The sequence below is a fragment of the Manis javanica genome, chromosome 13 (assembly GCF_040802235.1).
Source record: "Manis javanica isolate MJ-LG chromosome 13, MJ_LKY, whole genome shotgun sequence".
Taxonomy (NCBI): domain Eukaryota; kingdom Metazoa; phylum Chordata; class Mammalia; order Pholidota; family Manidae; genus Manis; species Manis javanica.
The window spans coordinates 619177-641831 of NC_133168.1; the positions used below are offsets into that span (position 1 = coordinate 619177).

General features: G+C 38.7%; 1 protein-coding gene across 5 annotated transcripts in view; it reads left to right on the forward strand.

Moving 5' to 3' along the window:
- The window catches only part of REV3L (REV3 like, DNA directed polymerase zeta catalytic subunit), a 180440-nt gene that overhangs the window by 130363 nt on the left and 27422 nt on the right, over nucleotides 1-22655 (forward strand). For 4 of the 5 annotated variants that reach the window (XM_073220768.1, XM_073220770.1, XM_073220769.1 and 1 more), the window contains 7 exons: nucleotides 10-125; nucleotides 2410-2528; nucleotides 8923-9041; nucleotides 17085-17226; nucleotides 18832-19076; nucleotides 20013-20121; nucleotides 21924-22130. In XM_073220768.1, coding sequence (XP_073076869.1) covers nucleotides 10-125; nucleotides 2410-2528; nucleotides 8923-9041; nucleotides 17085-17226; nucleotides 18832-19076; nucleotides 20013-20121; nucleotides 21924-22130 — 1057 coding nt within the window. Of the gene's footprint in view, nucleotides 1-9; nucleotides 126-2409; nucleotides 2529-8922; nucleotides 9042-17084; nucleotides 17227-18831; nucleotides 19077-20012; nucleotides 20122-21345; nucleotides 21473-21923; nucleotides 22131-22655 lie in introns of those variants that run through there. The other variant, XR_012124656.1, reaches the window with a different exon arrangement.

Below are 22655 nucleotides of genomic sequence, written 5' to 3' on the forward strand. Positions count from 1 at the left end.
TTCTTTTAGATATGATCCTGATATTCTGCTAGGATATGAGATTCAGATGCATTCCTGGGGTTATCTCTTACAAAGAGCTGCTGCCTTAAGTGTTGATTTATGTCAGATGATCTCCCGGGTGCCAGGTATGAAGTGTCATGAATGTTTTGTGTTTGTAGTTCAGCTACAGAGCAAATTACTAAGCAAGGTATTAGAAAGTACTGTTCTAGGGTAATTTTTAGTACTAAGTTATATATGTTCTAGATATAACTCTATTACAGAAAAGTTTTAAAATCAAGAAAAGTAAAAGCAAAAAATACCCCAATCTCACTGCTGTATATACTGTAAATATTTGTAAATACTGTAAATATTTGTTAGGAGTTTTTTTTTCAGTCATTTTTTTGTTTACATACACCTACATATATACATGTGGGTCTTTATTGTTTATATCACTTTAGTCATACATATATCCCATTTTTATTAAGCTTCCTTCACCTAGCATCTTATTCTAAGTATTTTTCTGTGTTATGAGGCAGTCTTCATAATCATTATGAAGCACATAGCATTTATTTGACTTGGTGTACCATAATTTTTTTTTTTACTTGGTTCTCTGTTTTATTCTTTTGGTTGGTAAGGAAGGAGATACTAGTGGCACACTAACTTTATTTTATTTGAGTATCAGACTAAAAAAAATTGCATGAATTTTGAAGGCTGTTCCCCAAGAGTCTTGATTTCATTTGAAGAGGGGGACAATAATAATATCCATATCAAAATGATAGTTTATAAGGCACTTTTTAAAGTTATGTTTTCTTTGTAACTACAACATTTTTAATAACTGTGTCACAAGTCACAAGTGTGATAAGGACAAAGTAGCATATACTTTGGGAAGCTAAAAGACCAGATACAAAATTGGTAAAAACTCATCGAGACCTTCTGGGAGAGGTTATGATTTCAGTATTGATCAATTTGAAGATAGAGGTTGAAGCTAGAAGACCCAAGGACAATATTTTGAACTTTGCAAAAGGTTGGAATAAAAAGGCAGAGATACTTTAGGTTTAGTTTTTCATTGCATGAATTCTTTGTAGCTTTTGTGTCCCTTGAGTGGTAGGAATAATGGTATATATCAATTTTTTCGACATTTCATTTGTGTATGTTTCTGAGTATTCAGGAGAAACAGCATGAGTGTTCAGGTGCGCTTTCTTAGTTAGTTGTAACAGGTGTGGTATATGGCTTCAGACCAGGGTGTGAATAAAAACTCCTGTCCTTGTAGAAAAATGCTGAAACCGTTTTTGTGAGGCAGCACAGCGTAGCAGTGCTGGTGAGAGAGGTAGCATTTAACAGAGAGGACATATGCTGGAGAAAAGACTGCCTGGGTTCCAGTACTGGCTGTACTGTTAATTGGTGATATGATGTCAAGCCAGTTACATATGTAGCCTGTCCATTCTTCAATTTGTTCATCTGTGAAATGGGGACAATAATAAAATTTATCTCAAAGAAATTATGAAATACTTAGAATAGTGCCTGAGAACATAGTAAACATTATCTAAGTGTTAGTTAAGTAGGGGGGAAAAAACTTATAAGCAGTATTTTAAATTATTTTTACATTATTTTTAAACATACTTTAAAATAAAGAAGGGCACGGGTGGTGTGTATACATGATCTTTAAATCAGGTAACCCTGGTCTAGAATAATGGTTCTGTTTCTTTATGATGTGGGACAAGATGCAGCATTTCTGAGTAGAATTTACTACAGCGCAAAGTGAAAATTATACTAGCATAAAAAGATGGGTTTATTAAAATAAAAGAGAGAGTGATAGTAAAGTTCCTAGAACATAATAGACATTCAATATATGGTAAACATTTATTATTCCAGAGCCTGTAATCAACAACATTCATATATACCAATGTTACATAAGAAAGAAACACATTTTAATTTCTATTCTAGGTAAAATCACCTAAGAAACTAGGCTCTGAACCCTATTTGCTGTGAGAGGGGCTCTTCATCCAGTTCTCCATGAACAGTGAAGGGACTTGCACCCTGAAAATGAACATCATTAATTGATGTGAATAAGTTTTCAGAGAATTGTTTAGGTTAAAAACTCTACCATTTTTTCTTAAAAATGACCAGTTTAACAATGTGTTTTTTGTCCTCATATCATGCTGTAGCACCAGAATTTACAAAATTTGAAGAGAAAAGGGTTTATTATTTTTTAAATACATGTGTATATACATTTTTATTTAAAATACGTGTATAGTTTTCAGAGAGGTTTATTTCAGAAAATTCATAATGTTTTATTAGTCCAAATGATGATTATTCTCTAATACCATTTCATCCTTAATCTTCATCTTTAATTTTTATTATACTCTGGAATAATTTGTTTGGAAATTTGGTTTCTGTGAGTCCTGATGTAATCTGTATTCATTTCTATAGATGACAAATTTGAGAATAGATTTGCAGCTGAAAGAGATGAGTATGGATCAGATACAATGAGTGAGATAAATATCGTTGGCCGAATTACACTAAGTCTTTGGAGAATCATGAGAAATGAGGTAAGGTGCTTTAAAATTTTATTTGGAAATAGAGATTAAATCACCATGATGATTATAATTGTTATAGAATATTAGTGTAGCTTACTGTGTAACTTATACCTCTTTGTGAATTTGTGTTACTATATTTTATTAGGAACTACAAAAATAAATACTACTTTCTAAAATGTAAAGCTTTAAAAGTATTTACCTTTAATCCAGTTGAGGCTTGGGGGCCCGCATAAGGATTTTTAGTAGTATAGATTTCAACAAACCAGTCACTCATAGAAATAATTCTCACCAAAAACACAAGATCATAGGATTCTAGATCATTTTGCATCCTTGAAGTTGCCTGATTGAAATGTAAAAAAAAAAAGATACATACTGTAAATTGATCCATTCTCAGATTTTGGACTTTGGATAAAATGTTCATATCCAAAAGAAAGCTCCAGTCTTCATTTGCTTCTCCTCTTTGACACTATTTTCTCATTATACACTTTCGACTGTACACTAATTATTTGCTGTGCTCTTTCTGGCTCTTCTGGGTTCATATAAAACACCTGACTTGCCGCGCATGCCCTCTGCGATCCTTCGGGCACTATCACACAGTGGCTTTTTCAGATAAGGAAATATGCCTTTCCTATAACATTCAGTTATTACAGTTTTTCTTTTTATTTCCTCTGCATCATGAGCTTAAAGTTATGCTCACATTTCATCTAATTTGAATATGTACACTATATACACCTGCCTGAGGATAATTTTATCCTGTTGTTATCTTCTTAAAATAGTATAGAGCGCCAGAATACTCAGTGACTGCAAAATAATCCTACCGACACTACACAGGAAATGGATGGTATAAAAATGGTGGTGTCTTTGGTTTGTATATTCTTTTACATATTTCAAACTGTGGACTCTGAAATTGCCTGTGATGAACATATAAATTAAGTATATAAATGCAAAATAAATCGTTGACTCTTAGTTTCAGGGGTCTTTTCATCCCTGAAGATTCAGAAGGCAGCTGTAGCAGTCGCCCTATTGGCCGAAAATCCTGAATCAGAGACATAGTTTAGGACTTTCTTTAGTCCTTACTGGAAATTCAAGGTCAAAGACTTTCTCTAATTCTAAACTAAATATATAGCATCTCCAGATTTTATCTGTAAATGTAGGGAAGAACTTCGAGAAAGTTAGAGGCTGGTTGATTTATCCCTCTTCCTAGACCAGCCAAATTAGATTGTCCCTTTTCTTTCGTCTAACCCCAAGCGCTCCTGGCAGTTTAGAAGTCTCCATGAAATCCCAAATGAACTCGTGGGAAGTGCTGTCTTATATCCCGTCATTGTGGAACTTTAAGGGCCATGATTTTTGGACAGAAGCTGGCCCTGCGATTTTCTTCATATCAGAGGCCCTCAAACTATTTTTTCTGTATTTAAACAGTTCCAAAGGCTCCTTTTTATCTTTATATCTCTCTCACAGTGCAGTTTCTAACTGTATCATTGTTTTTAGAACTTTCCATAGTTTTTTTTAACAATATCCCCTTTAAAAATAATTAATATTCACTGTAAAAAAAGACAAAATAAATGCATATGAGTATGTAAAATGAAATGAAATTCACATGTTCTCTCCAGGACATCTATTCAACAGTTGCAGTATGCAGATACAGTTTGCAATTAAATGGACCTTTTCTTTTATGCCTAGTTTGGGTTTTTTAAATTTTGTTTTTCAATATACTAGTTTTCACTCTCCTTAACTTTAAAAGAATTACTGCTCTCCTCTACTCTGAATCCTCAGTAACAAACAGTACCTCTTAAATAGTACTCATGATGTATCTCTTGGCTGCTTGAGTGAAAGAGTAAATGACCATTTCCCAGAGGGTTGTTTTTAGAAGCCTTCTGGGTATCAACTGTGGAAAGACCTTTCAAGAATTTGCCAAGTAGGTTGGAAACAGTCTGAGTGAACTCAACAGACAGTACTTGAGTGCCATCTCCAGTGTGCGAGTTTGGGCCTGGGATCAGGCCACCAGGTGGAGCTGGCCATCTGGTGAACCGAAGGCTGATTGCTGGAGTGTGGGTGTTGGCAACGGATGGATGTGCTGATGACAATCTGCAGGTTCTCTTCTGAATTTTTTAACTGAGCACAAGTAAAGTGGAGGGTATTTTGAGTTTGAAGAGAGAAAAACAGTGTGAAATGATTATCTAGGAGAATTTGAGAATGGCTAGTGAAGAAAATAGAGTGTGAAGGCTGGGCAGCATTGAGAACCCACTGGAGACCTGCCATCAGGGAAATCAAAGTGATGTGTTCAGGTTCACAGATGTGAGTCCAGGTGACAGAGGTCTAGATCTGACCATAGCTTACAAGCAAAGGGTTATGGCTTTGCTGAAGTTTAATTAATGAGTTAATTAATTAAATGAAACAAAAGAAGGATAAAAAAAAGGTATGTGCAAGGCTGTGTCTATAATGATTAACTGGAAATTGAAGCAGGCAAAGGGGGCAAGGAGGTGGGCACACTCGAGGGGCAGACCAGAAGGGGGGGGCGTGGGACCACAGTGGGTGCAGTCAGTCGTAATAACAAGTTGGAATATGACTGTGGAGTGGGTGGCTAAGCTGAGACAGAGGCAGTGACACGTGAATTTATCTCTGAGATGTCTCTCTAGTTGCAGTGCAGAAGGGGACAAGACCAGAGATAAGGGAAGCAGTGAGGAAAGGATTTGGGGAGCTCAGGCCAAAGGTGGCCATTGCATAGGGATTCAAAGAACAATTCAGAGGGTAGACCCACCAGGCCTGAATGCAACACAGACGACGAGGAGGAAGTGTCTGGCAGAATGGTCGTCGGGCACTGGCACAGAGGGTTCAAGGTCACGTTGAGGTGGGAGAGCCATGACTTAGGAATGTAGAGCATGAGGTATGAGCTATCCAGGTGACCATAGACAACAGACATTTAAGTAGGAACGTCCCAAATACGGAGAGGAGGTCTGGATTAGAGATAGAGCCTTGGAAGTCACCTGAGAAGGGATGGGCTCACCACACAGCAAAGAGAGTTATCGGGTTTGAGCCAAGGACATTTTTGTGAATAAAAGCATTTTGAAAAGTAGACAGATAAGGTAATGAAGAACCATGAGGAAACACTCCAAGCAGAATCACGAAGGTCAAATGCTTCCGCATGAGCACGTAAGCCTCCCAGTGTATCTGTTGGCAGCATTAGACTCTGGTTCTGATGTTCCCTGTGGGAATTTCAGCCTGTCGATAAGCATGTCAGGTGCTTTTAAAACTAAGGCAGTGTGACGGCCAGTGAAGAGTGTCAGGATATAAAGTCATAGATTCCCTTGCTTTCATACATTGTCATGTTTAAGGCACTTGTACAGACTTGCCGTTTTTAAGTTCTGCTGCTCACGAACTTGCAGCACAAGGAGGACAGCGAGGCCGTGAGGTGGGTCCACGTGGGTCCTGCGGCGCAGGGGCTGAGTGACTTGCCTAAGCCCCTCGGCTGCAAAGGAGTCAAGACTTGGGCGCATCATGGACACACACTCTGTCCCCAGAGCTTGCTGTGCATTTCACGTGTGTCTGTATATTTACTTCATTTGCATTTAAAGCAAAGTACGTGATGAGCTGAGGACAGGGCAGGTCCACAGCGTGTGTGTGCCTCTCATGTACAGTACCTGACTGCTGAGACATCTGTCACTGACCCTGCAGGCACATAGAGAAGCCAGACCAGACATGAGCGGTGTGTGTGTCTAGAGGAAAGCTGTCTGACACTGCTGAGTCTTGGTGGGGAGTGAGGATAGAGCGGGACGGGCACCAAGATGTTCTTGTGGCCAAAGACACTCTCACACTCTAGAAAAAGGGTTAGATGTGTCAGCAAAGAATCGGTGGGTGTTGGAGTAGGTTAAGAGGTGTGCCAAGAATACCACACATAAATAAAAAAGAATGGGGTACTGTTACATTGAACAATACAGGTGGATCTTAGGTGTAATGTTGAGCACAAGAAATCCAACAAATAATAGAACATATTATAATCTTTTATGCCATTTAGATGAAGTTTAAAAACAGGCAAGACTAACCTATACTATTTAACTTTGGTGAGTATTGACTGGAAAAGAGCGCAAGGGAGTCTTGCAGTGTCTTAGAGATTCCCTGTGTCTTCATATGGGTGGTAATTACATGAATGTATACATATGTATGACACATTAAAAACTATGAGTTCCTCACTTTAAATTTATGTGCATTTCTTAGTATAAAGTATATGTCGATCAGAAAGCTGTTTGAATTGAAGACTGGGGTGAAGTGGTGACACCTGGGGAGCGAGGTGACGGGCTGCGGGGCGCAGGCGCCCACTCACGGCCTCCCACTGGTTTCCTCTCATCCATATTTTCTCTGGGCCCTGCACTAAGTGTCTGACTGCCTTTCCAGCTCCACGTCAGTTTGTTTCTGAGCGACTGACTTTTGGGTCTTAAACACTGATTCTGTGAATGGAAAAGTATGACCATATCTCAGCCTGTTCGTTCTCCAGTAAAATAAATGGTCAGCACTGTATCTCCCTTCACCTCCATCAGTTCTGACCTTGAGCCATATGGTGCATTTATCGAGTATTTAACTTAAATTTCTCCCCAAGACAAGGAACAAGGGCCTAAATGATATTTTTACATTGATAGTTCAACTTCTAGAGTAAATCACTCTAAAGATTAGAGCATTCTGAAGTGGATCAGCTTTTAGAGTTGTTTTTCTCCTTTAATTTTATTCACAGCTGAGATTATTGCCGTGCATTTTATGCTTCTGTGACACCAAGAAAACCCAAAGTAGAGTGAGTGTTATAAGGTTATAATATTTATTTAGTCTTAATTTAATTTTTTAAATTGTTGTACTTGAAATAAAGTCAACTCAGAATATAGGTCTGTCATCTGCCTCAGGTATCGGGAACCAATTCCTAAGATTTTAAGCTTAGTTTGAGGTCACATAATCTCCTAGTTAACTGTTAGAGGTTAGTTTACATGGCAAACTTCAAATCTTTCCCTAATGAAAGAGCTGCAGGACAACAAGGTGATCTTTTCTGTAGAGGATCGGGGTTTTTTTTGGTTGTTTTAATGAAGAAATATTCTCCAATAGAAATTTAAATTTGGTCTAAAGTGCTATATACTCTGTATTAGATAATCATGTAACTATCTGAGATCAGATGTTTGACTCCATTTTCTGTAAAATTAAATAATTTTTTAAAAGACTAAATTGAAAATATTCATTAGCAAAAAGAAGAGTCGACTGGTTGGGGGGCAGGTATTGATAATGGTGGTGTGAGAGGTGAGGCCTCCTCCCAAAACCACAGATAATACGAAAATATAGTCAATACAACTAATCCTAAAAGAGCAACAGGAACAAAGGCTGTGCAAATAGAAGAGTCATTCAAATATGGGGATTTTAAAACTCTGTGTGTGTATGTGTGTGTGTGTGTGTGTGTGTGTGTGTGTGTGTGTAAGTGTAAGTCTGTACACACTCTGAAGTGTGCTGCATTCCAATGCTGTCATTCTGGAGATTGCTAGAAATTGTATATAAAGACCCATTTGGGTCACAGCACTGAGATGAGCCTAACATTCAATCCCTGTTTTCCACTTAACAGATTGTAGAAGTGGAAAAAAAAGTACTTTAAAATTATAATACAGTACACAAATATAAAGTTCTTTTGAGCTATTCCTCAGAATCCCAAGCTGACCTAAGAATGGGGACTGCTAGATCCTTAATTTCCATTTTGCATTTAAATACCTGCCATTGTCTAGATCACTTGTGTCTTACAGGTATTTCTGAGAGATTATCTAGGTAGAAATATGTTTTATGAATTTGGACCCTTTCTCAGTATTTCCCATTAACACGGCTTTTACCTGCATATTAGAAGATAGGGAAATATTTCTGTCATTTCCTTTTAATCTTTTGCTTTGGGGATGAAATTAAATGACTCCACAATGTCCGCGCATTGGGTCATAGCACTGACGTGATTCTTGGAAAAGGAGCAACGCCCGCCTTTAGCTACATGACACATCCTTCAGTCCGTGGGGTGCTGTTAGTCAGCAGGCGCAAGGGCCAAAGAGTGCGCATGGGGAGAACCCGAAGTCACCCTCGTCACGGCGCCCTGTCCACCAGCACTGGCATCGACTCGGAGGATCAAGGAGTGATGGGAATTGGGGTCTCCTGAGTGTTTGTGACCAAGTTGAATCTCATCAGGCCTGATTTTTTCCAATTAAATACTAATTTATTATCATTTCTGTTCAGTAGGCCATATATACATAGTTGTAAGTTAATTGTAATTCAGTTGTAACACAAACCATTTTTTACAAGTAGCTTTCATGTCTACTATGAAAGAGTTAGAAGCAGTATGGGTCTTTTACCCCAAGTTTGTGCATAAATACAGGCATTATTATAACGGAGTCTTGCTTTTTTTTAGGTGTCGCTAACTAACTACACCTTTGAAAATGTGAGCTTTCACGTTCTTCATCAGCGTTTTCCCCTCTTCACCTTTCGAGTCTTATCAGATTGGTTTGATAACAAGACAGATCTATACAGGTAATGTTTTATAACTCTAGAGGGGATAATATCTCTTCTTTACAATATTATTGGAGCATAATTACACACAATAATATGCACAAGTTTGAAGTACTGTGTGATGACTGTAAAGAAGTGTAAATCACTACCCCAGTCAAGAAAAGAACATTTCTAACACTCAGAAAATTCCCACCTCTGGCATTGCAGTCAGCATACTTATTCTATTCCTTAAGCACCCAGGTAATACTATGAATTTCTGTTACTATAGATTAGTTTTGCCAGTTCTGGGACTTCATATAAATAGAATTATGTACAGTCTACCGCTTTGTGTCTGGCTTCTTTGAAGAAATTGAGCGTAATTTTTTTGAGATTCAACCATGTTGTTGCATGAACCAATAGTTTGGTAATATTTATTTCTAAAAAATTAGTGAGTTGTGTGACTAGACCACAGTTTAGTCACCTGCTGATGGACAGTTAAGTTGTCTGTAGTTTGATGCTGTTGTGAATAAAACTGCAAGTCTTTATGTGAATATACACTTCACCTCTTTAGGAGTGGAATCACCGGGCGCATGGTTAGCCTGTTCAAAGTTTAAGAGGCTTGAATTGTCTCCTTTGGGAGTTCTCCTGCAGACCTGGCAACAAAATCTCTCAGCTCTTATTTATCTGAAATGCCTTTATCCCACCCTTATTTTTGAATGATATTTTACTGCCTAATTATGGGGTTGAGATTTCTTGTCTTAACCCACTCTAAAGATGTTGTTCCCTTTTCTTCCGGCCTTCCTTATTTCTGGTGAGAAACCAGCAGGGCCCCCTGCATCTTCCCAGCAGGGGCTGTCCACCAGGCCTGATGAACGGCTGCCGTGCTTACTATGTGGGGCTTCTGTGGAGAGAGGGCATTGCTCAGTTCTGCCAGAGTCACTGCTGTCCTGGGGCTCAGCATTCCTGCACTCCCCACAGTGGCAGTGGACCTCTGCTTTGTATACTGCCAGGTCCTGGCCCCAAGCAGGTCTCCTGACTCTTCCCCCAGGAGAAGACAGCTTATGTTTCTCCTCTTTCCTCAGCAGCAGTTTCTTCGCCTAGCATACAGGATAGGAAGGTTCCTTGCTCCTTCCCCAGGGTGGACAGCCCATGGTTGGGATGGGGAGGTTTCCTGCCTTTTCCTCAGGGGCAGCTTTTGCCACTCACTACCCTCTCCTAGCAGCAGACGTCTTTCCCCAGAGATGGTGGATCTTTGCATAAACCCTGAGGATCGGAGTTTCCTGCTGGTCCCACAGCAGCGCAAGGCTTTGCTTCATGTGAGAGAGCACAGGGGTGGTGGTAGGCCTTCGTTCCTGTCGGACATGCCTGCCCCAGTCTTTCTCACGAGCACTTCCTGGGGGCCCATGGAAAATGATTCCCCTGGTGTCTGGGGCTCCCAGTGATTCCAAACTGTTGTGCTGGCCCATATGTAACCTTCAAGAATTTGTTGACATTTTAATGTTTCCTTCGTACCAGCTGCCATTCCCTCCTTGCTCTGCCAGTGATGAAATAGGTTACATAGTCTGTCAGCCCTGAGATGGGCATTGTCACCCTGTTGAATTTAGTTGGCCTGATTCTCTGGTAACCTAACTCTGATGGCCTCAAGAAAACATGGTTTTGTGGTTCATCCTTGTTAGACTGAAGCAAAGTTGTTCGTAGCTTTCTACATCTGAAACAGAACTCTGTAATTTTATTTTTCCTGGCTACTTTCAAGGTTTTTCTCTTTGCCTTTGGTTTTCAGTAATTTCACTGTGATATTTGTAGATGGAGATGTTTTTGATGTTATATTTATCTTTCTTGATGTTTGCTGAACTTCTTAGATCTTTAAAGTAATGTTTTTAATCAAATTTAGGAAAACTTTGGCTATTTATTTAAATATCTCTTCCACTCTTACTCTCCTTTTTCCTTTAGACTCCAGCTGTGTATTCAGACTAGTCAATAGTGTCCCACAGATTCTTGAGGCTCTGCACATTTTTCTCAGTCTTTTTCTAATGACCTATGTTTACATTTATTAACTGTCTTCTATCATTGTCAGTCTGCCAGCCAATGAATTATGCATTTCAGTTATTGTATTTTTAGTTACAGAATTCTCATTTGGTTCTTTCTTTTCATAGTTTCCATATTTGAAGAATTTTCCCATCTGTTCACTCATTAAGACTATATATTTTTCTTTTAATTTTTTGAGTATTTTTTCCTTTAGATTTGTAGAAATATCTATAATAGTTACTAAATCCAGTTTCTGGTCATCTCTGTTAGTTTCCATTGACTGCTTTTTTTCTTAACTAGTTGATTTTGTTGTTATTGTCATTTCTTTGCATGAGTCTGTAATGGATATTATTAATGTTCTGTGGTTCAGATTCTGGACTTTTGTTCTCTTCTCACTGACGCATGTTTATTTTTGCTCTAGTAGGCAGTTCAGTTATTGGCTGATCACCTTGAACTTGTGCAGACCTGGGTTTTATGCTTTATTAAAGTGGATCTCTGGAAAGCCCATGATGTTTCCTGAACTCCTCCAACTTGACAGGACTCAACCTCCAAACTCCATTCCACGTACAGATTGCTTGTGCTCGGTTTTAGGCTTGCCTGGAGTAGTCCTTAGGCTCAGGCAGAGGCCTCTTAACGTATAGCTTTTCTGGGCTCTCAGCTGGATGCCCAAGTTGTTAAGAAGGGCTTGATGAGGTCTGTCCACCGTGGCATTGCTGGGCCTCCAGCCGCAGCATTGTCTGACCAGTTCTCTTCCAAACCAGTGCCCGTGGCAGCCGCTGTCCAGGAGGCCTCGTGTAGGTTTGTGCTCCTCACGTGCAGCACAGCCCTGGCCAGTCACTCACAGGGAGCCCCACCTGGTCTTATGACCACTATTCGTGCGCCTTCCACAGGTACCATTTTGCACAGATTCCAGCCGCAAGCTGCCTGAACTCCAATCTCTGCCTCCTAGGCTTAGTTAGCAGAACAACTGCGCTCTGCTCAGCCTCAAGCACACTCCCCTGTGTTAGGAAGCTGCGTGCCCTGGGGTCGCCCCTCCAGTCGCCCTCCTCTCAGGGAGCACAGCCGTGCACTGCCTGTTGGTCATTGCCTGGAAACAGTGCCTCGACTGTTAGCCTGGCAGGAGGGCTAATCCACTACCAGCTCCTCCTCCATCACGATCAGAAGTGAAAGTGCTGACCTCTGCTTTTCTTTAAGTTGAAGGTGAAATGATAGTAATAGACTTAGAAAATCCTGTATCAAGAACAGAGTCCTGAAATTCATGTGTTTATGTTTGAAATGAATGAAGCTCTGCATACTGAATAGTAAGGCCCCTGATAGTAAAGATGGAAAGATAATAGACTCAAAAACAACGTGATATTTTTAGGGAAACTGCTTTTTGAGCATGTTATCTCATTCTCCAGTCTCTTAAGGAATCTCCAGGAAGTGAAATCACAGAAAGTGCTGAGTTTATGGTAAAAGCCTTATAGAAAAAAAAGTTATATACCATAAATAAAATAAAACTTGATATTAAACTTAACATTGAAAAGCACATTTGTTGATTGGTTTGTAAGCCCTAGAATGCTCTAAATGCATATTTTACTACCTCTAATTATAGTTATTTTGCAGGATGATAGGTAATTCTGTTTTTACCAAGTAAAATAAAGAACTGGACCTAACATACTACATAAGGGACCTGGACTAAGCATTAGACCATTTATGTTAAATAGATTATGTTACATGGAGGGACTGTGCACTCTTTCTCTGGAGATACTTTGTAGATCAGGCAATTTTATTTTAAAGTTTAAGTGAATTCTTACCAAGAAAGGATGTCATACTTTTAAATTTGCATTTGCTTTCAACAATATGTTAAGGAAACAGTATGTTAAGGAAACTTACTTATTTCAACAATAAGTAAGTTGACTAAGAAATGAGAGGAACTTGCTAGTCAAGGATTTCTTATATTAAATCTGTTCACAAAGCATGAAGGTACCCTGATTATTATTTTGTTCTTGTAAACGCAGATTTGGATCTTCTGGAAGCCCTTCATTTATGTGAATGAGCCATGTTCCCAAAGTTTTGTTGTTTCGGACTTAGATCGTGTTTTTCCATAAAATGTTGTGTCTCATGATTAGATTCCTAACTCAGTCTATATAGAACCTTTCATAATCCCTAGTATTACTGATCTAAAGGACTCATAATAGCATCCTGATTTCATCTGCTATCCAAAGAATAGCTATGAAATGCTACTCCAGTTTCTGATCTAGGAGCTGTGTCCTGATAGCAGAGGGTTATGTAGCTCAAGAAGATAATACTCAAAATTTTTTTCTTCATTTCCTGGGTGTAGAGCCAGTATATATAGAAAACGTTCAGAATAAATGAGTTTATGCTTACATTTCCTTTTTGGTTTCCTTATTTCCCAAAACATCCCCATGCCCTTGAAATGCTGGTTCAGCCATTTGAACAGCTACCCAGGCCTGTCCTGGGTGACTAATGCTTTGTGACTGTATTTCCCTCCCTCTTCCCCCAATTAAAACTTGTATATGCTCATTACACCTGAGTTTGACAAAGTGTTAGAACGACGACATAATGCTTTAACAGCAACGACAAAAAACCACGCAACGAAATTCTACATTGTGTTAGGTTTATTTTGTTAGAGACCACAATTACCCATTCTCTTTTTATACCATATGGCTAGCCAGATAGCACTAGAAAGTAGGAATGAAGGTGATCTTCCATCAGAAAAGTCACTTTTTCAATTTAAAAAGTCCATTTTTAAAATACTTAAAAATACATATATTAGGAAAGAAATGGAATGACATCAGCAAGTTGGTAGAGCAGGAAGCCCTAGACCCTCCTTCACACCGCAAACCCTGATTCAGCAGCAGTTCATAGATTCCCTTTGTGGGAAATCCAGGGACTGATTGAAAGCTCCGTGCTGGGTGAATGCGGAACCAGATTCACTAAAGCTGGTGGGAAGATTCAGGACAGTCTTTTGCCAGAGTCCCTGCTTCTGGCCCAGAGCCATGAGATCAGGAAAAGGATCCCAGTGCCTAGCTTCTCCCAGAGGGGACGGAAGGAGTTGGTTTGTGTGTCTAGCACCCCAGATTCTCCAATGGGACTCTGACAGGTCCTGCACAGTCTACCTGTTAGAGCCAAATGGAGATGGTGGCATGAGCCAGAAGATGCCGCAGATGCAGCACCTTGCTCAACACAGAGCAAGCAGAGGGAAATCCTGACTCTCATGCTTAGTCCTGGGGAGAGACAGAGTTGATCCATGCATCCTATGCCCCAACTCCTCCAAGGCTACCCGAAGAAATGGCATCTGTCTTTCCAGTCTTGGAGCTCTGACAGGTCTAACCCAGTCTAGCTGCCAAACAGGGAACAGAAACAACAGTGGTTTGGACTAGCAGACAGTATAACTCCCCTTCTGCTCAGCACAGAGTGTGTGGGTAGAAAACACAGCTACCTGCTTCTCCCCAGGAAGGGAAAGAGTTGCTAGAGACCCCCAGAATCTCTGGGCTGATCGGTAGAAGCCTTCTCCCGTTTAGGGCCAGTCCTTGAGGACTGGGGTTGGTACCTGCTTGGTCTGTGGTGGGGCACCAATGGAGGGAGTCAAGGAAAAGGAAGAATCAGGCAAAGATATTCCAAAGAAACAAGACGAATCTCCAGAGACCTACCATAATGAAACAGAGTCATGTGACTTACCTGACAGAGACCAACTGTCATAAAGATGCCGGCCAGGGTCACGAGAACAGTGTATAAACAAAGTGAGAATTTTTGACAGAAATATTGTAAAGTACTAAACAAATTCTGGAGTTGAAGAACACAATAATTGAACTGAAAAGTTCACCAGAGGCATTCAGCAGTAGACAAGGTCAAGCAGAGGAAAGGGACCGCAAACACCAAGGCAGGTCAGGGACCACCGACGTGGTCTGCAGAAGGGATGAACCATTAAATCCATTTTGTTTTATTTTATTTTATAGGGACTGATCAGATGCACACATAATCCATTGTCTCAGATATCAATTTGGCAGATCTGCATTATTGAAGGATTAGATTATCTAAAGCAACAAATACAAAATAAAATGTGACAAAATTTTGTGCCTCTGATGCTAGTAGTAATACATAATCCCCAGTGTTGACAGCAATGCCAAGAAACAGACATTTTATCATCACCAGTATGAACATATGTTATTAAAACCTTCTGGAAAGGAGTGTGTCATTATGTATTAAAAACTAAATCATAGAAGACCCTTTAACCAAATCTAGGAATTTATCTTAAGGAAGTATTTAAGCATCTGTACATAGACTTAGCTATAAAGATGTTCACAGGATTGCATAAAGTAATGAAAGATACTCAGTAACAGATTAATTAAATAAGTTATATAGTAATCATAAAATAGTCCTCAATAGCTATAAAAATATATAGGGAGTCACAATATATTAAGCTAAAAATGAAAGTTGTAGAAGAGTGTTTCTGTTGTCCATTTTGTTAAAAAAAGTAAGTACTTACAGTTTAGGGTGGTTTTTTTGTGTTTGCCTAATTCTTTTCAACAGTTTTATTCAGATATAATTCACATACCATGTAATTCACCTATTTAAAATGTACAATCAATCGTTTTTAGTATATTCACAGAGTTGTGCAACCATTACTACAAGTTTTAGAGTATTTTCGTTACCCAAAAAAGAAACCCCACCTCTAAGCCATCACCCTCCAACCCTAACTTCTCTACCCCAGCCCACCTTAGGCAGCCTTAGTCTACTTTCCATTTCCATAGACCTGCCTATTCTAGACAGTTCATGTAAATGGAGTCTTATAGTACATTCCCTTTAGTACGTGCTGTCCAGATTTATTCATGCTGCGAATGTGTCAGTACTTTGTTTCCTTCTGTCACCAAATATTCACTGTGTGTACACACCACATTCTGTTTGTTCATTCATCGTTCATGGATGCTTGGGTTACTTCCATTTTTTGGCTATCAGGAGTAATGCTGTTAAGAACATACATGCACAAGATTTTGTGTGAACATATGTCTTCATTCCTGTTGGGTATAAACCCAGGACAGGAATTGGTGGTGGTAACTCTACATTTAGCCATTTGCGGAGCTGCCGAGGTATTTCCCAGTGCAACTACACTATCGTACATTCCCACCGGCAGTACGTAGGCTTGAAAGTTCTCCTCATCCTTGCTAACACTTACTATCTGTCTTATTAATTATAGCATGATTTTCTAATTTTTCTGTGTGCATTACTCATAGGAATAGGTTTTTAAACTTCTCTTACTGAACAATTATCTGACTATATTGTTGTAAAATCTTTATAATTAAAGGTTGCAGTGTATTTGATCCTTAATACTCTTTAAGTGAATAAATTTTATTCTTTACAGTATACCTTTGGATCATTTTTTTTTAATCATACAATAATACTAAATCAAAACTTTCTTTCATGGCTTTAGTGAAGTTTTTTGTTTGCTTGTTTTCTTAACAAAAAATGTAGGATAAAGAGGTTAATTTTTTTAAACGTTTAAAGAACAGAATATTTTACTTCCACAGAAAATACTAATGTGACATATATTTACTCTATGTATGGTCTCATTTAAATTATTTTCCTCATTCTAAATCTTTACTAAATTACTGTTTCTCCCAGTACATGCTTTTTATTTTAGACTGGTATTTACAGTGATAACCCAAAGCCTCCATGTCTTTTAAAACCTATGGCTATGATAAATTATAATTGTGTAATTATTACATCATCAATAGTAGCATCTAAGAGAGAATGTTAATTTTTATTAAAAAAATAGAGCAGCATCAAGCAAAATATTGGAAAGTTACCCTTAGTCTTGACCACCTTATCACAAGTCCGGTTTTTAATTTGAGTATTTTCACTAGGCTTTATACCCTTGAAATATCTGGCAACATTTCTAATCTTTAATTCAACATACTTTGCTAAAAGCTCACAACGTGCCTCCCTTCTTAAATAAGCTCACTTTTAATATGTAGGTTTTGGCAGAATGAAAACAGTGCTCACTTCAAGTGTCCGTTTTTTTTTCCCTACTGTTGATAATATGGATTCTCTTAACAGATGGAAAACAGTTGATCATTACATTAGCCGTGTCCGTGGAAATCTCCAGATGTTAGAGCAGCTGGACCTGATTGGGAAAACAAGTGAAATGGCTAGGCTTTTTGGCATTCAGTTTTTACATGTACTCACAAGGGGTTCACAGGTAAGAAAGCGATTTCCCTGCACACTTGAAGGTTCTTTATGATGTACTTAGCTAGAGATGTTTGAAGTGATATGATTATTTGAACTTTCTATTTGGTACCAACTAATGTATGGCTGGTTGATCAAATCTGTCATTTTATTTTCTGGAAAACGTTTAATTTCACTTAACAGCTCCACTTTTCATTTTCTCTCCATCCAACGCTTTGGCCACTGCCAAGTTCTTCACGGTATTAATAAATGGCTGTGCCCTTGAGAGTGACTAGATTCCTGAGTGTTTTCAGTGAGATTAGGGGTGTCGTCAGAGCCCCCTTAGAACCAGGGGTGGGCAGCAAAGAAAGGCTACCTCTCCTTTGTTTCACATTCCTAATTTTGGCTTGTTCAACTCCCAACAGATACCTTTAATGTTAAAAAAAAAAAGGGTTTGGGAGTCAATATAAATGGGCTGTATTAGTGTTCGTAAATATTGAAGAGAAATGAGACCTTAGAAGCTATTTAATTCATATCTTTCTAACTAATTTTCCAAAGATATGATGAACAATTTTGTCAGATGCCTTGCTGGAAATGATTTCATGCATTCATTCAACAAATATTTATTTGCATACCTGTAGTGCATCATAAACACTGCTAGGCGTCAGGGACACTATACTAAACCACTCAGGTTCCTTAACCTTACACGGTCTTCTTTTTAATTATTTTAATTATATCTGTAACATTCCCCCAACCTACAGCTCTGTCTACTTCAACATTACCTGTTTACTTATTCAATTTTATTGCTATTTATTTATTTATTTATTTATTTATTTATTTATTTATTTAGTTATTTAGTTAGTTAGTTAGTTAGTTAGTTAGTTAGTTAGTTAGTTAGTTAGTTAGTTAGTTAGTTAGTTAGTTAGTTAGTTAGTTAGTTAATTTATTTATTCATACCCTCACAAGTTTTGAAAACTATTTAAGCTAGCTTATAATAAAAGGCAAAGCACCGCAAAACCACGCGAGAACATTCCAGGGAGACCATGCTGACTCTTGGGAGTGCTCTTTTTCTAATGCCCCAAACCATCTGCTTAATAGTGGTTGTTACAAAACCGTGACAGCTTGATTCAGTTCTGGGAGGGACTGGTGTCAGGCTGACTACCCACCTCTCAATTCTGGAATGCCTGTGTCTGCTTCTTGGAGAACTGGATAACATTTATCCATCTCAAGTATCCTACCTTTCAATCTCTTATTTTCCCAAATGAATTTCTCCAAGATTATTGGCCAACTTTTTAAATGAAGTCGTCAAACTGTACAGCTGTGTCTCCTACATCTGCTTATTATGAAATAGCTGTATTTAAATATAAAAAGTATCGTGCCTGTCTTTTCAAAATTGATTTATGTAAGTTATTTGATGTATTTTGCCATTTCTATAAAAGTTACAGGGATAGGAAGAGGATTTGCAATTGTCCCCTTCATACCCCTGAAAACTGGCTAAATAAACCAGTACTATCTAACTGTGCTGTAAGAAAGTCATGCAGCCTATTCTGAAGAGCAAAACTTCCCCAAAATAGTTATCACAGACTCAAAAGACCAGCATCTTTATATTTGAATTGTGTCTTCTCTCCTGCCCCCGCAGTACCGTGTGGAGTCCATGATGCTGCGGATCGCTAAACCGATGAACTACGTCCCCGTGACGCCCAGCACGCAGCAGAGGTCCCACATGAGGGCGTCGCAGTGCACCCCCCTAATCATGGAGCCCGAGTCCCGCTTCTACAGCAACTCCGTCCTGGTGCTGGATTTCCAGTCTCTGTACCCGTCTATTGTGATCGCGTACAACTACTGTTTCTCCACCTGCCTTGGCCGTGTGGAGAGCTTGGGAAAGTAAGTTCTCCATACATGGAATTATATTTTTGTGCTTTGAACTTCTCATAAAGTTAGACTGTGAGTGTCCCTTTTTGCTCTTGAGACTGTCCTTGTGAGCAAGAAGAACAGGCTGTAGTGCAGGTAATTCATTCTTTGCAGCTACCTTACTGACATGGATCATCACGGGACTAATCAGCCTCTTGGATGAGTGACTCATATAAATGAAGACCGTGTCTAGATCAGGCTGTGACTTAACCTGTTCCATTCTCCATGCATACCCGTGGGCCCTTGTACATCACAGCATATTTGATTGGTTGAAGTAAATCACATTTCAGTGTAACAGTGAGGATTATGATCTTACCACTCCAGCTATCAGCTCTACTGCCTTTTCTTTGTTAAATGTTAGGTTTTATTTATTCTTGTTAACCAAATTTTATAAACTAAACGAAAAGAACATTTTGAAAACTCAAAGTAGTAGTCATTTTTGTCATATTATAAGAAATACAGTCTTCCTTTATAATGACCTCTGTGTGTTTAAAACCAGAAATATGCTTGCTCCTTCATAGAAAGCATTTGTAGAAATTGTATTGGTAATCTTGTCTTTTTATTAAGATTTGAAAAGATTATTGACAGTCCTTTTATTTAAGACAAAATCTTCTGGAAGGAGCTTAGTGTAAGGTGGTCATATGTTGAGTTGAAATTTGGTATATCAGTATAGATTTTAACTGTAAATTTTAGGCTACTACCATTTAAAAAAAGTATTTCTTTGAAAAAATTGTGAATATTTGAAGGACTGCTTTTTGTTAATTAGATATACATATTACTAAGCACATGAATTCACATTTAGATACTTGAAAATGAATTTCTGTGGAATTAGAAAGATTAGTAAAAATCCCTACCATCTCTATTCTATGATTTGAGAAAGTATTTGCTCAATGTTTTCTTTCTAAACAGGTATGATGAGTTCAAGTTTGGCTGCACCTCTCTAAGAATACCTCCAGATTTACTTTACCAAATTCGGCATGATATCACCGTGTCCCCCAACGGGGTAGCCTTTGTCAAGGTAATGCTCTCCAGTGTCACCTGTGGCTTAGCCTTTGGAGAGCTGATGGCTTAGATGGTCTTGGCATACATTTCAAAGAATATTTATACCAAGTGTGCTTCAATATCCTACCTCAAAAAGTCAAGGATTTAGAAATCTTCTAAGAAGCCATTAAAAATCCCAGTCATCTTGTTTTGTGTGAATTTAGGTTTAAAATCTTTTAATTGTTAGATTTTAGTTTTTAATGAAATATCGGAGGAAGTAAATATACATCCATGCTGTCTGATGAGCGCGGCAACGTTAACTTAGAAAGATCTAAATTGCTTCAATGTGTAAACTCTACTATTGTTTCTCTACAAGATTTTAAATTAAAACTATCTCCAAAATAATGGTACTCTAATATATTTATTGATTGCATTTTTAAGAAGATAAAACTGATAATAGGGTCCCTTTTTTCTCTCCCTTATCTCCCCTCAAAAGAGACTGAGGATAACCTCATAGATGAATAAATTAAAGACAAAAAGGAGAATTCTAGGAGATTGTATTGCCTCTCATATGCCAGCTTCATTCCTTTCTCTTCTATCTCCTTAGCAATGAGTCTGTACCAGAACCATGGGACAATAGGGTGGCTGATGGTAGCATGGACCCCACTAGCCCTCTGATTCATTCTGGTGTGCTTAGCACAAGCAGCATCATTCTCTGCCAGCAAGAGGGCACTGTGTTTAAAGAGTGCCCTAAAGTTAGCCACTTAGATAAGAGGATGATTTTTTACCAGGGTGCTCATGATAAATATATCATGGAAAATATTACCTCTTAATATAATGACATATATTATGTCTTAATATGAACGTTACAGCTACTTTAAAAGGTACACAGAATGAATTAGAGGTTAGTATATGTTTCCATATCACATACCTAGCAGTTTATCTTATTATCTCGCTTTAACAGCATTTTAAAAACTTGCTATTGTATTTTGACCCAATGTATAGAGGTTAATAAAAATAAGATTTTTTAATATTCAGAAGTGTGATTACCCTATACCTGAGGTTTTAATTGTTCAGTGCAACATGCATTACCTTGCACGTGTCTGTGAATCATCTTCAAATTAATAATATTGTTTTGTGGTTTCGTTCCTACTGGAGTTCTCATAAATTCTCCCTAGTTTTGATTAATACAAATGATTTCTTTTTTTTTTATTTTTTTATCAACAAATTTTATCACCTCACTATTCATCCCCTCTTCCAGATTGCTAATAAATATAGGCCGGAGGGGATGGCTTAGTGGTCTAAGCATCAGATTTGAAATACCTAGAGTCTCTGGAACTGCAGGTTTGAATGTCAGCAGAGTCAACCCAGCTCTTCACTCTTCCAAGGTAGATAAATGGAGTTCCATGCAGATGACTGTGTGGGGTCATTAGGAGGAGATCTTTAAAGACTGAGGTCTGTTATGAATGATACAAATCCCATGTGTCTTTCTGAAAGAGTGGGGGTTTGGATCAAAGCTTTGAACAAAATTTCCCCCTGAACTGTTGTGTGGTGGTCTCTTATGCACTCATTGGCGTCCTCCACCCTGGAGGCCTTTGAGCAGCTCATAGTCATGCTACATTAGATGTATAAACATTGCAGGAGCCTCTTAGGAGAGAAATCCTCTTCAAAAGAAAGAAAATGTGGTGATTTGTATTGATGGCCACTGGCTCTGCAGCCACTCTATTGCTAATATGTTTCAATTCGTGACACTTGGCCATTGTTATACTTTGTGCTTCCGTCTTGATCTAAACCTATGACATTTAAGGACTTTAAACATTCTTTTTTCCTTTATGATAGCCTTCAGTAAGAAAGGGTGTGCTACCAAGAATGCTTGAAGAAATTTTGAAGACTAGACTAATGGTGAAGCAGTCAATGAAGGCTTACAAACAAGACAGAGCTCTTTCACGAATGCTCGATGCACGTCAGCTGGGACTTAAGCTTATAGCAAATGTCACATTTGGCTATACAGCTGCTAATTTTTCTGGGAGAATGCCATGCACTGAGGTAAGTAATGTGAAACTGGTTTTTTCATTAAATGAATACCTGTTTGTGTAAGCATTTCGTTTTATTTTGTTTTGAAACTTTAACGTGTTTCATTTCCGTGGCATAGGATCCATGTTTCTTAAACTGGGACTTATATACATACATATTATTTCTTAGGGACTCGTGGATTTTCACTGTGAGAACTGTGTGTGTCTTTATTTCAATGATAATTCAAGAAATATATGCATGTTTCTCCATAGTCTGGATACGCATTTGTGCCCAGGCATTAGTGTGAGGCGTCAGTGCCACCATCATAGGGGTCTCCCAGCATCCTCAGCACTGAGTTCATTCTCCTTATGGAGTCCTTGCTTGCGAAGTCTCGTCTCGCTCCGAGAGCCCAGGCCTGCCTCTTGGCGGCTCTGTCACACGCCGCTGGTGGCGTGCTCTCTGAAGGGAAGTGTGCGGCCACTGTTGGTGACCCGTTTGCCCTGAAAAATCAATGCGCAGCTTCCGTTTGGGCTCCACGGGTGCCACCTCTCCCCTTGT